Source organism: Emydura macquarii, unplaced genomic scaffold (genome assembly GCF_026122565.2).
Source record: "Emydura macquarii macquarii isolate MOO-44397 ecotype Brisbane River unplaced genomic scaffold, CSIRO-AGI_Emac_v2 contig_2297, whole genome shotgun sequence".
In the NCBI taxonomy this organism is placed as follows: Eukaryota; Metazoa; Chordata; order Testudines; family Chelidae; genus Emydura; species Emydura macquarii.
This window is the reverse complement of record NW_027132434.1, coordinates 147,983-161,906: the sequence shown is the minus strand read 5'-3', so window position 1 is coordinate 161,906 and position 13,924 is coordinate 147,983. Positions and strand designations below refer to the sequence as shown.

Sequence of the window (13,924 nt, the reverse complement as noted above, 5' to 3'; positions counted from 1 at the left end):
TGTGCAGTGGCAGTCAAGAAAGCTAACAGTATGTTAGGAACTGTTAAGAAAAGGATAGATAATAAAACAGAAAATATCATAATGCCACTATATAATGCCATCCAACACCTACACCTCGAATCCTGTGGGCAGTTCTGGTTGCCCCATCTCAGAAAACATGTATTAGAATTGGAAAAGATACAGAGGAGGGCAACAAAAATGATTAAGGGTATGGAACAGCTTCTATATAAGGAGAGATTAAAAAGACTGGAACTATACACTTGGAAAAGAGATGACTGGGGGGAAGGGGGATATAATACAGGTCTATAAAATCATGAATGGTGTGGAGAAAGTGAATAAGGTACTGTTACCCCTTCACATAACACAAGAACTGGGGTAACTAAATGAAATCAATAGGTAGGAAGTTTAAAAAACAAACAAACAAAGGAAGCACTTCACCCAATGCACAGTCAACCTGTGGAACTCATTGCCAGGGGATGTTCTGAAAACGAAAACTGTAACTGGATTAAAAAAAGAATTAGGTAACTTCATGAATATAGGGATGGTCAAGGATGCAGCCTCATGTTCTGGGTGTCCCTAAACCTCTGACTGCCAGATGCTGGGACTGGACGACAGGGGAAGGATCACCTCAAAATTGTCCTGTTCTGTTCATTTATTTTGAAGCATCTGACATTAGAGACAGGATATTGGGCTAGATGGACCTTTAGTCTGACCCAGTATGGTCATTCTTATGTACTTATGAAGAATCTAAATGGATTCCTGTGCCACTTAGTGACATCACAAACACTATAACTATGATAAAGGAGACCTAACATTATAAATTTCCTGTTTCTTTCCCTTTTGACTCAAATTTTTCCTGCTAGCTGAATTTTCTCACTTAAAACACAGAATTTGTTTCTTGTTTGTTTATAGAGAAAAAAAGGGGATTTCTAGGGAATTAACCTTTACTGGCTAAGTAAGGAGAACGTACAAAGGGGTAACAGGCAGACACAGCCTGGTTCTGCATTGCTGCCACTAGTGGTAAGACAAAACTGAGAGAGTTGCAGCAATTCTGCCCTTTAATGCCCTCACTTTGGAGAGCACAAATACCTGTATGGGGCAGATGTAGCCCAACAAACACTGCTATTCAAAGACACTGATCTTGCATGCAAGGGTCACATGTCCACGTACAGTGAGATCCACATGAACAAATATAAAATCAATCAAAACATGATGAGGAGGAGTCAGCTTTTGAGTTGGGCGTATGGGACAGAAAGCTCCCGCTAACAACAATTAGCATACTTTTTAATATAAAAATACAAACCCATTTAAAGAAATTTTAACTGGCCACGGATGTAATCCTGAATGAGGAATACTACCTTTATGCTGTTCAAAAAATACTTAGAAAACAAATTTCTCCAAAGCAGCTAAAAATTATGTTAATAGGCATTCATAGTGTTTTGGTTTTGTGCTTGAACCCATACTGAATGCAGATATCCAGACAGGTAAATATTTCAAAATGCATGGAGGGAGGGAGGGAGGGGGAGGGGGGGAGAGAGAGAGAGAGAGAGATCTGCATTTCTGAACTTCCAACTTCAATTTATTTAGGATCTAAATGCCTGAAATGCTTAAACCCCAATTCACATGCTTAAGTGCTTTGTTGAATCGGGGCCTTTGATACAACAACAACAGATATATTATTACAAATTAGTAGATAAGTAGAATTTTGCTTTAAGTGTTCAAAACAGATTAAATAGTTGAAATATGCCTCTGGAAAGAAATGACAAATTGCAACTCCCAAATTCCAACTCCTTTCCTACTGACCAATGCCCATTCCTGCCCTAGACAGGCTCAAAACTTGCTGCCTTCCTGTTGAAGCCATTCATTCCATTTAGAGGTTTCCAGTGTTAGTTTTAATTCTTTTTCTACTTCCACTGAAGTCTCTTTGGTGACCCTTCCAAAATCCTCTCTCAGTTGATATAGCCCAAAGGCTACCCTCTTCACCACTGAAGGCACGCTGTGTCAATGACAGACATCACAGATTTCCCACTTTTGAAATACCTTCTTGTAATAAACAGAAGCCACTCTTATACGTATCCTGAGAACATCCCTCCACAATAACACGTCACATGGACTTTTGTCACACTATTTAGACTCATAGACTTTAAGGTCAGAAAGGACCACTATGACCATCTTGTCTGACCCTCCTGCACAACACCGGCCACAGAGCCTCACCCACTCGTTCCTATAATAGATCCCTAACATATGAATAAGTTACTGAAGTCCTCAAATAATGTTATAAGGACTTCCAGGTAAAGAGAATCCACCAGCAAATGACCCATGCCCCATGCTGAAGAGGAAGGCCAAAAACCCGCAGGGCCTATGCCAATCTGCCCTGAGGGAAAATTCTTTCCTGACCCCAAATATGGAAATCAGCTAAACCCTAAGCACGTGGGAAAGACTCACCAGCCAGACACCAGGAAAGAATTCTCCGTAGTAACTCACTACCCACCCAATCTAACATCCCATCACAGGCCACTGGGCATATTTACCGCTAGTAATCAAAGATCAGTTAATTGCCAAATTAGGCTGTCCAATCATACTTTCCCCTCCATAAGCTTATCAAGCTCAGTCTTGAAACCAGCTAGGTTTCTTGCCCCCACTGCTCCCCTTGGAAGGCTGTTCCAGAACTTCACTCCTCTGATGGTTAGAAATTTCATCTAATTTCAAGTCTAAACTTCCTGATGGCCAGTTTTTATCCATTTGTTCTTGTGTCTACATTGGTGCTGAATTTAAATAATTCCTCTCCCTCCTTGGTATTTATCCCTCTGATGTATTTACAGAGAGCAATCATATCTCCCCTCAGCCTTCTTTTGGTTAGGCTAAACAAGCCAAGCTCTTTGAGTCTTCTCTCGTAAGGCAGGTTTTCCATTCCTCAGATCATCCTAGTAAACCCCTCTCTGCATCTGTTCCCATTTGAATTCATCTCTCCTAAACATGGAAGACCAGAACTGCACGCAGTATTCCAGATGAGGGCTCACCAACGCCTTGTATAATGGTACTAACACCTCCCTATTTCTACTGGAAATACCTGATGCATCCTAAGATCTTATTAGCTTTTTTCACAGCCACATCACAATGGCAGCTCAGAGTCATCCTGTGATCAACCAATACGCCCAGGTCCTTTGCTTCCTCTGTCACTTTCAACTGATGCTTCCCCAGATTATAGCCAAAATGTCTTGTTATTAGTCCCTAAGTGCATGACCTTGCACTTTCCACTATTAAATTTTATCCTATTTCTATTACTCCAGTTTACAAGGTCATCCAGATTCTGTCGTACGATATCCCAGTCTTTCTCTGTATTAGCAATACCTCCCAACTTTGTGTCAGCCGCAAACTTTATTAGCACATTCCCATTTTTTGTGCCAAAGTCAGTAATAAAAAGGTTAAATAAGACTGGTCTCAAGACCAATGCTTGAGGAATTCCTCTAACAACTTCCCTTCAGCATGAAAGTTCACCTTTCAGTATGACCTGCTGTAGTCTCCTCTTTAACCAGTTCCTTTCAATTTTCATATTAATTCACATCTTCTCCAATTTAACTAATAATTCCCCATGTGGAACCATACCAAATGCCGTACTGAAATCTAAGTAAATTAGATCTACTGCATTCCCTTTGTCTAAGAAATCTGCTATCTTCTCAAAGGAGATAAGGTTGGTCTGGCACAATCTACCTTTTGTAAAACCATGTTGTATTTTGCTCCAATTACTGTTAACCTGAATATCCTCAACTACCTTCTTTTTCAAAATTTGTTACAAGACCTTGCATACTACTGAGGTCAAACTAACAGGCCTGTAATTACCTAGATCACGTTTTTCCCCTTTCTTAAAAATAGGAACTATGTTAGCAATTCTCCAGTCATACAGTACAACCCTTGAGTTTACACGTCCATTAAAAATCCTTGCTAATGGGCTTGCAAATTTCACGTGCCGGTTCCTTTAATATTCTTGGATGGAGATCATTCGGGTCCCCTGATTTAGTCCCATAGCGTCTACCTCAGATGCGGTAATTTCAACCTCCAAATCCTCATTCCCATTAGCCACCCTACCATTATCCCTAAGCTCTTCATTAGCTTCATGAAAAACTGAGGCAAAAGTATTTATTTAGATATTGGGCCATGCCTATATTATCCTTAACATCCACCCCATCCTCAGGGCTCACTTCTTCTTTCTTTGTTTTCTTCCTATTTATATGACTATAGAACATTTTCATACTGGTTTTAATTCCCTTTGCAAGGTCCAACTCTACTTGGCTTTTGGCATTTCTCACTTTATCCCTACATGTTCTCACCTCCAAGAGGTAGTTTTCCTTGCTGATCCCTCCCATCTTCCACTCCTTGTAGGCGTTCTGCTTTCTCTTAATAACCTACCTCAGATGTTTGCTCATCCAACTTTGTTTACAACTCTTATATATTATTTTTTTCCCCTTCCTTGGAAGACAGGATTCAGATATTTTAAGTCAAATTTTAGAAACTAATTTCAAGCCTCCTCCACTCTCATATTTATGAATTCTTCAGTCCAATCCACTTTCCAAACTAATTCCCTTAATTTTTTAGATTAGCCCTTTTGAAATCAAAAATCCTAGTCACAGATCTATTTTTTGTTTATCCTTCCATTTAGTTTGAACTGAATTAGCTCATAATCACTCGAACCAAGGTTGTCCCCTACAACTAGTTCTTCTCTGAAGTCCTCACTATTCAACAATACCAAATCTAAAATGACATTTCCTCTTGTTGGCTCAGCAACTATTTGGTGAAGGAACCTGTCAGCTAACACATCTAGGAAAATCTGGGCCCTATAATTATTACTAGCACTTGTCCTCCTATCTATATCTGGGAAGTTAAAGTCTCCCAAACTCACACAATTTAAAACATTAAAGAGATCTCTATCCATATTCAAATCAGATCCCGGTAGTCTGTAGCTTATCCCAGGAGAAGCTCTAGTAGCTTTCTTGCCCAATGTGATTTTTGCTGAGACAGACTCTGTCTTATCCATTCCATAACTTCTAATTTCTTTAGTCTACCTCATCATTGATATACAATGCTACTCTACCACATTTAGGAAAGAGAGAAATAAATGCAAATAGCATCTACCATTCAATACCTGTACTCCAGTCATGACAACTATTTCCAAGCTGAGAGAGACAAAACCCAATTATTGACAAAATCTTAACTAAGTACATATGACAAGCTCCCCAACTGCTCCAGTTTCTCTGCTCATAACTCACGCCTTGCCTATAAAGTTCTTGTGTTACATTATTCCTCAATATCTTTGTAAAAATCAGGCCAGCAGTGAAATTAATGACTACCACTGTTAATATTTATGTCAGTACATAAGGCAGACCTACAAAAAGATGTTCCAGCTGCTGAGCCTCATGAGAGGCAACTATGAGAACCTCATCTGAAGGAATAATATGCAAATATTTGACATGGATTAAATATATGAACTTTGACTAAGCTGGATGAGTATTTCATCAACAGTGATGAGAATTCTTTAGTTAAGTAAGACAAAAATCAAAGAATAAAAAAAAATTATTTAAAATATCTACTATTTTATAAGCTCAACCACACAGAAATAAGCCATAAAAATGTCCTTGCTATATTTTAGAGGTAAAAAGACTTCCTCCTGAAAAAGAAAAAAAAAGCCAATACAAACAAATCTGTAGTAGATAACCTGAAAATTGTACTACAGCTAAAATACTGTTAAAAGTGGCTTCAAGGGTACAGATGATAGCTGTGATGGACAACATCCAAGCTCAAGTGGTAAGTAAAGACTTTTTTTCCCATTTGAAGTCTTAATATTTACTTTCGGAGCCTTCAGAGAAAAAAAAAAACTACAGTTGTCAACAAAAATATAACAATTCATGGAAATTTGTCTAACTGCATACAAAGTTAGTGTCTTTGAAAAATAAACTAAATGATTGTAAGCATGTTGTTAAAAAGTTGCCAAGATAAATTCTCATGTTAAACAAAACGAAAGCCATCATGACTGGTTAACTGATTGACATTTCAAAATTTCATCTTAAATCTCTATACACCTAAAGTCTTGGAAAATTTCCATAGTAAAGCTGGCCTAAATCCTCCCTTAAAGTGTCATGAGCGTACATAACAAAGCATTTTTGTCTCTTCAACATTATTTTATTCTTGGGAATGTTAATCCTGGCTAGACAGCATTCTTGAATTTTCAGAAATACTTGCATTTTCCATATTTAGCTCGTCACTCTTTCCAGGTGACTTCTGATGAGAAATTACAAACATAGTTTACGCATCTGGGTAACGACTATTTTTTAAGGCAATTATACTTTTGGAATTGTAGAAAAACTATATACTAATGTATATATGATATACATTTTACTATATAAAGAATGCTAAAATGGCTTGCAAGAGAACTGAAATATTTTATAAATCAGAGCTTTATTCTTTCATATGAAAAATATAAAATACACAGTGAGGAAATAGCTGTCACACTGAAAATAAAAATAGAAATTTAAAAGAACTGTCAGCCTCAGATCACAATAAAAATTGTTAACGATTTTGACATGACATCCTACTGTTTAATCTAATCATCCCAAACCCTGCTAAAGACCTCAGGGTTTTGTACACAATAATCTGCAATGAATGTGCACACACGGCTTGTTACAGCCGACAAGCAAAAGAAAAGAAGTTTTACGGTGAATTACATTTTCCCTTTTGCACAATGTATGCATCCATGGTGATCAAGCAATAAATAAAAATTTAAGAAATCACATTCACCTTCTTAATCCCCCAAATTTATCATCCTTAGGGCTCATGTACATGGTGGAGTAATGTGCACCATGCAGGTGTGATTTCTGAAGCGCACTAACATGCTGCTCATTAATTGCTCTGAGTAAATCCTGCTGGTGCACATGAAAAAGTACCCTAGTGCACTTTAACAAAGTGCTGTTTCAGACTAGAAATCACACCTCCATAGTGTGCCCATTTGCTCTGTATAGACAAGCTACATACTAAAGTCCAGGCTGGATCCCTTGAGGATGGAGACATACACAAAAGATTTCAGAGACCAACAGTTCTCTCTTTTCAAAAAAGTTAGGCATTTAAGACACAAACTTAGCGTTTTGAAGATTTTAGAGACTTTAGAAGACCAAGCTACACTTGCTATTGATTTAATGATCATTTACATTTAATTTCATTCTCTTTCTGGATGCTAAATGGGATTTGCCTTCCTTACAGGAACATAAGTTATTGGAAGGTCAGTTTCAGCAATGTCAATACACAAGAATGTTACCTTAACTCTTCAATATTTCATAAGCAGCATGATTTGTATTCTCATACAGTACCTTCTCTACTTGAAACTATACGTATAACACCTCACCTATACAACTGTATGTCCTTTTACGTCATATGCATATGCAAATATTAAATTTTCTTTTTCACTTTTTATTAAACTTACTAACATTAGCATATATTTATTTACACAGCAATGTATTATATCTTTCCTTACTATGCCAACATTAATTTTAATAAGAAAAAGTAAAATTAATTAAGATGTATTCTGAAATAAAGTGATGTATTTAAATTCTTCTTGTGCTGGGAGATTAACCATGATGTAACAAAAGTCAATATCAATTATCTCACAGTAGTATCCACAACAAAGAGGAATATTGTGATTTGAACTCTATGGGTAGCAATAGTAAACAACATTTTCATTAATACCTGTGGATTCTTGAACTTTGAAACAAGAAATACTGAAGAAAAATGAGAGATTAAGATATAGTACTTCAACCTCTAAAATGAACAAAACGGTTGACAGGTTGAAAATTCTGAAAATTTAAGAAAATGTTCACAATTGCCCCCAAAACTGCTGACCAGTTGGAATAAAAATCAAAATGATAATTTCTAGGAAAATAAAATTGACTTTGGAAGTTTGAATGAGAATGAGTTAGACTGTGAAGACAAGGAATCTCCTTTCAAGAGAACCAAACACAGAATAGCAAAGAATTTAGAATTTGTTTTGATTTGGATGTAATTTAACATAATACATGCTGACAGACTAAAACTGAACTTTCCCATTATCCCAATAGAAAATAGATAGGGTATCACTGACAGTGTTTTAATTGTGAAAACATGATTAGTCTCTAAAAAAAATATGTAGGCTGCCCATTTATGACTTTTCTTTCTCTACAAGATTGAAAGCAATGAACAGGAAACCTTGCAGAAGGTGTCCAATTCACAATCTTACCTGAGAGTCTCTCCTAGAGAATAAAGCGTACAAGATATAGCATTTGTAATAAAATAAAGGGCTTTAATCTTCTACAAATTCAGATTCACACTGATATAGGGAAGATGATAGCTAACTTTATGATCACCAGGACTAGACAACACTGAATCAGCTTGTTTAAACATTTACAACTCTCATCTGAGTTTTATGTTAGTGACAGCATCCATTAAATCAACAGCTAACACAACTTATTCCTTCAAACTTTTCTCGAACCGATTAAGTGATGTTGATATGATACTGGAGTTTGAATGAAGTCTAGAAATTCAGAAAGTGTTGAAGTAGTTATCAAAAAAGTAACAATTGAAGTTGAAATCCTATGAAAACTATTAAACTCTACTTTTTTGTATTTAAACACTTGAAAATATTTAAGATTATTTTACTTCACCTAACTGTGTAAGAAATTAATTTTAAAAATATGAAGTATTGGGAAATAATCCAAACATTTTGGATTATGCCTAGGTCCTTGTATCTATGTACAGCAAAAACAGCGTTCTCTGAACTTTATTATTCTAGCATTTCTTCATCATAAAAATTCCATGGATACTATTCTATATACCTTTACAAATTTAGAGTCCATTACACAATGGAACTGCACTAGAACACAAATCATTATATTTTTATTTATCAAACACATAATATGAAGATAAATAATTAGTGGGAGCCATTAAGAGATAGAAGCGACTATAAACATCTTTTCCATCCTCTGTTAAATCCAGAATTGTTCCCTATAGCACTTGATTTTTTGTGGATTTGTCAAGTCCTATATGCATCATCTCCCCAAAATTGTTTTCTTTTGAAAGGGGGAAAGTGGATGGGCATTCTTTCTAGATATTTATACTATGCTCATCACTTTTGGATCTAACTATCTTACCAAAAAAGGTTTCAGTTTTCTTTCCCATTGAGTATTTGAACATTTTGATTTTATTCTGATTGTACTAGTTCACTTTTTTGCAGAGCAAATCTGATTTTTCTACTGATATTTATAACCTCTCTTTTTGTAATAATTCTCAATCCTCGCTGGTATTTGCAACATCTGCACATTCCTTGGAATAAAGACCATGCCCCATTATTATGTTTGTGTGGCAGTCAGTTCACTGTTAGAGCTCAAATATATATCCTCTCTCAATACAGTATCCTGTAACTTTGAACTTAAATAGCTGATTCAGGAATTTTTCCATTCTTTCAAAACTTCTAGAACTAAAGAGAGTTAGCAATTTTTCTTTAATTTTTAATTCCTTATATTCTTTTTAACTACAGTATTTTCCTGTTATTCCTCTTCATTACTCCACTACCTCAGTTGTGTACACATTTTTGACAGTACCAACTCTCTGCTCTTTTTCTCTTTCCTATACAGATATTTACATGGGGGTGCAGTGGAGGGGAGAGAGAGAACTGTGTTAGAAGGAAGTCAAAATTCTGATGCAACCTTAAAATGGTTCCTTTGTGCATATGCATGCCACAGGATGGAGCACCCTTATTCTGGATTCTTACTTCAAAACAGTCCTCACGCACACTAGTGGCAAGTTCAACACCAAATGCTTTATAACTGTTCATTCCCCAAAGCATAAGGTCTTTCCCCAAGTCTATCAACTACTAAGGCACAGGATAAAAGCAAGGGAGAGATGTCCCCTCTCTCAGATCTTGGGCTTCTGTAGTCCTTCCTAGCAGCCTTCCCTGTCTCTTCCAGCCTCTCAACTCTGTAAGTTGTGCACTCTGAGCTGAATCACCCAGCTAATTAGTTAATCGCTTAAGACAAACTATTATCCTGTCAATTTACCACATGTGGAGATGCTTCCAAAGTAACAGAGTAGGGAGTCAGCTTCAGGCTATTCACATACTGTCACAATGTGTTGTGATCCTCTTGCCTAGCATCACATGGACAGTCTGTGGAAAAGCTAAGAAGAGAAATCGGCTCTCCTGGAACTCAGTCCAATATCTTAAACACAAGAGAATGCCCTCTCCTCGCAATCCTCTGCCTCATTCATTGTCCATCTTGTGCAGTGATTGAGGCAGGAATCCTGCAGATCTAAAGAAGAGCTCTGTGTAAGTGCTAAAGTTTGTCTCTCTCACCAAAAGAAGTTGGTCTAATAAAACATTAACTCATACACCTTCCATCTCTCTAATATCCAGGGACCGACATGGCTACATCCAATAAATAGTATGTGATTTATTCAATTAAACACTAATAATCATAATTGTGTTATTTTATTACAGTTTTGTGAGATTTCCAAGGGTTTTTAAAAAGCAAATTGAAAAATATGTACAGTGGGCCCCAGTCTAGTTGGCCTCCAGGCATTTACTGCTATAAAACGGCAAATAATAAAGATTGCAAGAGTAATAAATCATTATTCAAGGTATAAACAGATCACCACCTAGAGTAACGAAGGAATTTTCTCCCATTACACATGTAGGTGCATTATGGAGTTTCTTCTAATTTGATAGCTATTAATGTCAGCAGCATTCCCCATTTTACAGACAGGGAATCTATTTCAAACTAGAATTAAATTCAAGGGTGACCAATGTATAACTTCAGCACCGCTCAACGTGTCAGTTTGACTGATCTGGTCTTTTACTTGCTTACTGATTCATTTGTTCTATTTCTACATTTTACTTGAAACATTTCTTATATGGCTTCTAAGGAAGGTAGTGTTTTACTTCTCATATGGAATACAGTGACAAGATTATCTTTTTCATACCTTTTAATTCCTTCTTCCACTTCTTCAGCACCCCCAACAAAATACAGGAAATACCTAATGTTTAAGAAGGTTTGATCACCACGTGCATATATTAGCTTGGGAAAAGTAAAATTTAAACTCCCACTTATCCTGCTCCACTCTACACTTAAAATTTAGATTAAACTAGCTATGCCGCTCTGGGCTATGGAAGAATTCTATTGACCTAGCTACCACTGCTTGGAGAGGTGGCTTACCTACATCAACAGAAAAACCCATCTATCAATGTAGGAAGTGTCTATGTTACCGTGCTACAGCAGTATAGCTACAACTGGGCCATTGACATGCCCTCTACAGCCTGCATTAATTTGTAATGCCAGACACAGAATAGCTTTACTTTGCATACTGTATATTATTGGTGCAGTTGTCTGGAAATGGTAGCTGCAAGCATTTTCAGTGTATATGCTAGCTAGTTTTCACTACTGATTCTGTAACCACTTCTACTGAAATACTCTTGTAACTTTCTTCCTACAGAGCACAGTGAGTTAAAATGGATAACCCTACACAGCCTTCAACAGCAGAAGGGGGAAAGGAGGTATTTTCTCTCTTTATCCAGCAGTATATCAATTGTCAAAATTGCATTCTATACATACAAGTCTTGCACACTAGGGCAAACTGAAAAAATTATTTCTGCACCTTTATTAAAAGAATGTCATCACAGCAATGCAATTAACAGAAGTTACTGTTGAATCAGAAGGATGCTGACTAGTCATACAGTTAGCATTTTAACAGAAGACTACAGTACCAATACCAATGAAGAATTATGAAATTCCAAGCATTAGTAGGATGCACTGTCAACAGGAAAAGTAAAATAAAATTTTGAAATGTCAACAACTGAAGAACAGATTAGAAATTAAAGATTGATCTGTGTACCATAAGGTACAATTTTTTGTCTTACCAAGACTGCGTCCTTTTAAGCCTCTAACTGAACATTATTTTAGGCATCATCTACACTAGAAAATTAGGTCTGTATAACTATGTCACTGAGGGGTGCGAAAAATCCACATGCCTGAATGATGCAATTAAATCAACCTAAAACTTGGTGTAGACTGTGCTAAGTTGATGGGAGAATTCTTCTGTTGACCTAGCTACTGCCTCTTGGGGATGTGGATTACCTACACCAATAGGAGAAGCCCTCCCATTGGTATAGGAACATCTTCATTGAAGTCCTACAGCTTCACCGCTGCAGTGTTTTAAGTGTAGACAACACCTTACTAGATTATTATAAGGCACTTATCACCATGGTATCCAAGCCCAGCTGGTTATCCACAGGCAAAGGTCAGGAAGGACAAGAATTAAAGCACAAACATTAAATAAAATACACTTAAAGGAACATTCAGTCTATAGAAAAGCATCCCAGATGGAAGAGGCTGGATGTCAAGTTTCAGCAGAATTTATATACAACACCAAACTACATTAGAACTTTTATTTTGTTAAAGAAACAAAAAGCCAGCTCTAAAAATTAAACATGCTTCTCCATTGTACAGATGCAGAAATTCACACTCCGAAGACCATACAAACTGCTCATCAAAACAATTTGCTTTGTGTGTCAGAGTGAATTATGTAATAATTTTGAATATGAAACTTACCGAATGCCATCTGCTTTCCAGCTTACTTTGTATGGCTTCTGCTCCATAAGTTTAATATTCTGCTTGTCCATGGAAATAGGCTGTGCTCCAGGGAATCCAGACCTAAAAGAAGCAGGTTTTTATTAACGTTCTATGATGAATATCCATATAAGGTAATGTATTTCTCAAATCAATCTTGCCCAAGACACAGATAACACTACCTTTGCTACTAGATTAACTTTCAATTTTGGAACATCTTCCATAACAAGATTTTTTTTTGTAACAAGAGAGACAGATTTTGATATGCACAGAGCATTTTTTGAGAACAACAAATGCTTGTAGCCTGAGTTACTCAAGAGTTCAAAACTGCAAATGTTCTGCTTTCTTTTTATGAGCGGAGGGGCTGTCTGAACTTACTACTAAGTTATTAGCATATGCAAACTAGATGGTATTGTGAGTAAAATTGGGCCAAAAGAAATCTGATGAGGTTCATCAATGACAAGTGCAAAATCCTGCACTTAGGACAGAAGAATTCCATATACCTCTACAAAATGGGGACCAACTGGCTAGGCAGCAGTTCTGCAGAAAAGGACCTGGGGGTTACAGTGGACAAGAACCTGGATGAGTCAACAGTGTGCCCTTATTGCCTAGAAGTATAATGGCATATTGGGCTGCATTAGTAGATGCGTTGCCAGCAGATCTAGGGAAGTGAATATTCCACTCTATTCTATTGTTGAGGCCTCATTTGGAGTATTGTGTCCAGTTTTGGGACTCCACCACAGAAAGGATGTGGACAAGTTGGAGAGAGTCCAGCGGACGGCAACAAAAATGATTAGGGGGCTGGAGCACAGGACTTATGAGGAGAGGCAGAGGGAACGAGGCTTGTCTGTTTGCAAAAGAGAAGAATGAGGGGGGATTTGGTAGCAGTCTTTAACTACCTGAAAGGGGGTTCCAGAGAGGATGGAGCTAGGCTGTTCTCAGTGATGGGAGATGACAGAACAAGGAGCAATGGCCTCAAGTTGCAGTGGGGGAAGTTTAGGTTGGATATTAGGAAAACTTTTTCACTAGGAGGATAGTGAAAAACTGGAATGGATTACCTAAGTAGGTGGTGGAATCTCCATCCTTGGAGGATTTTAAGGCCCAGCATGACGAAGCCCTGGCTGGGATGATTTAGTTGAGGTTGACCCTGCTTTGTGCAGGGGATTGGACTAGATGACCTCCTGAGGTCCCTTCCAACCCTAATCTTCTGTGATTCTCTGAGTATTCCATGAACCTTTCACTTCTGGAAACAGTTCAAATTCTGCATTACATCTAGAAATGGTGCTAAT

General features: G+C 37.2%; 1 protein-coding gene across 4 annotated transcripts in view; it reads right to left on the bottom strand.

The window, feature by feature from the left end:
* Positions 1-13,924, bottom strand: part of RNGTT (RNA guanylyltransferase and 5'-phosphatase) — a 411,810-nt gene that overhangs the window by 339,220 nt on the left and 58,666 nt on the right. For all 4 annotated transcript variants that reach the window (XM_067560703.1, XM_067560706.1, XM_067560704.1 and 1 more), the window contains exon 8: positions 12,618-12,719. In XM_067560703.1, coding sequence (XP_067416804.1) covers positions 12,618-12,719 — 102 coding nt within the window. The remainder of the gene's footprint in view (positions 1-12,617; positions 12,720-13,924) is intronic.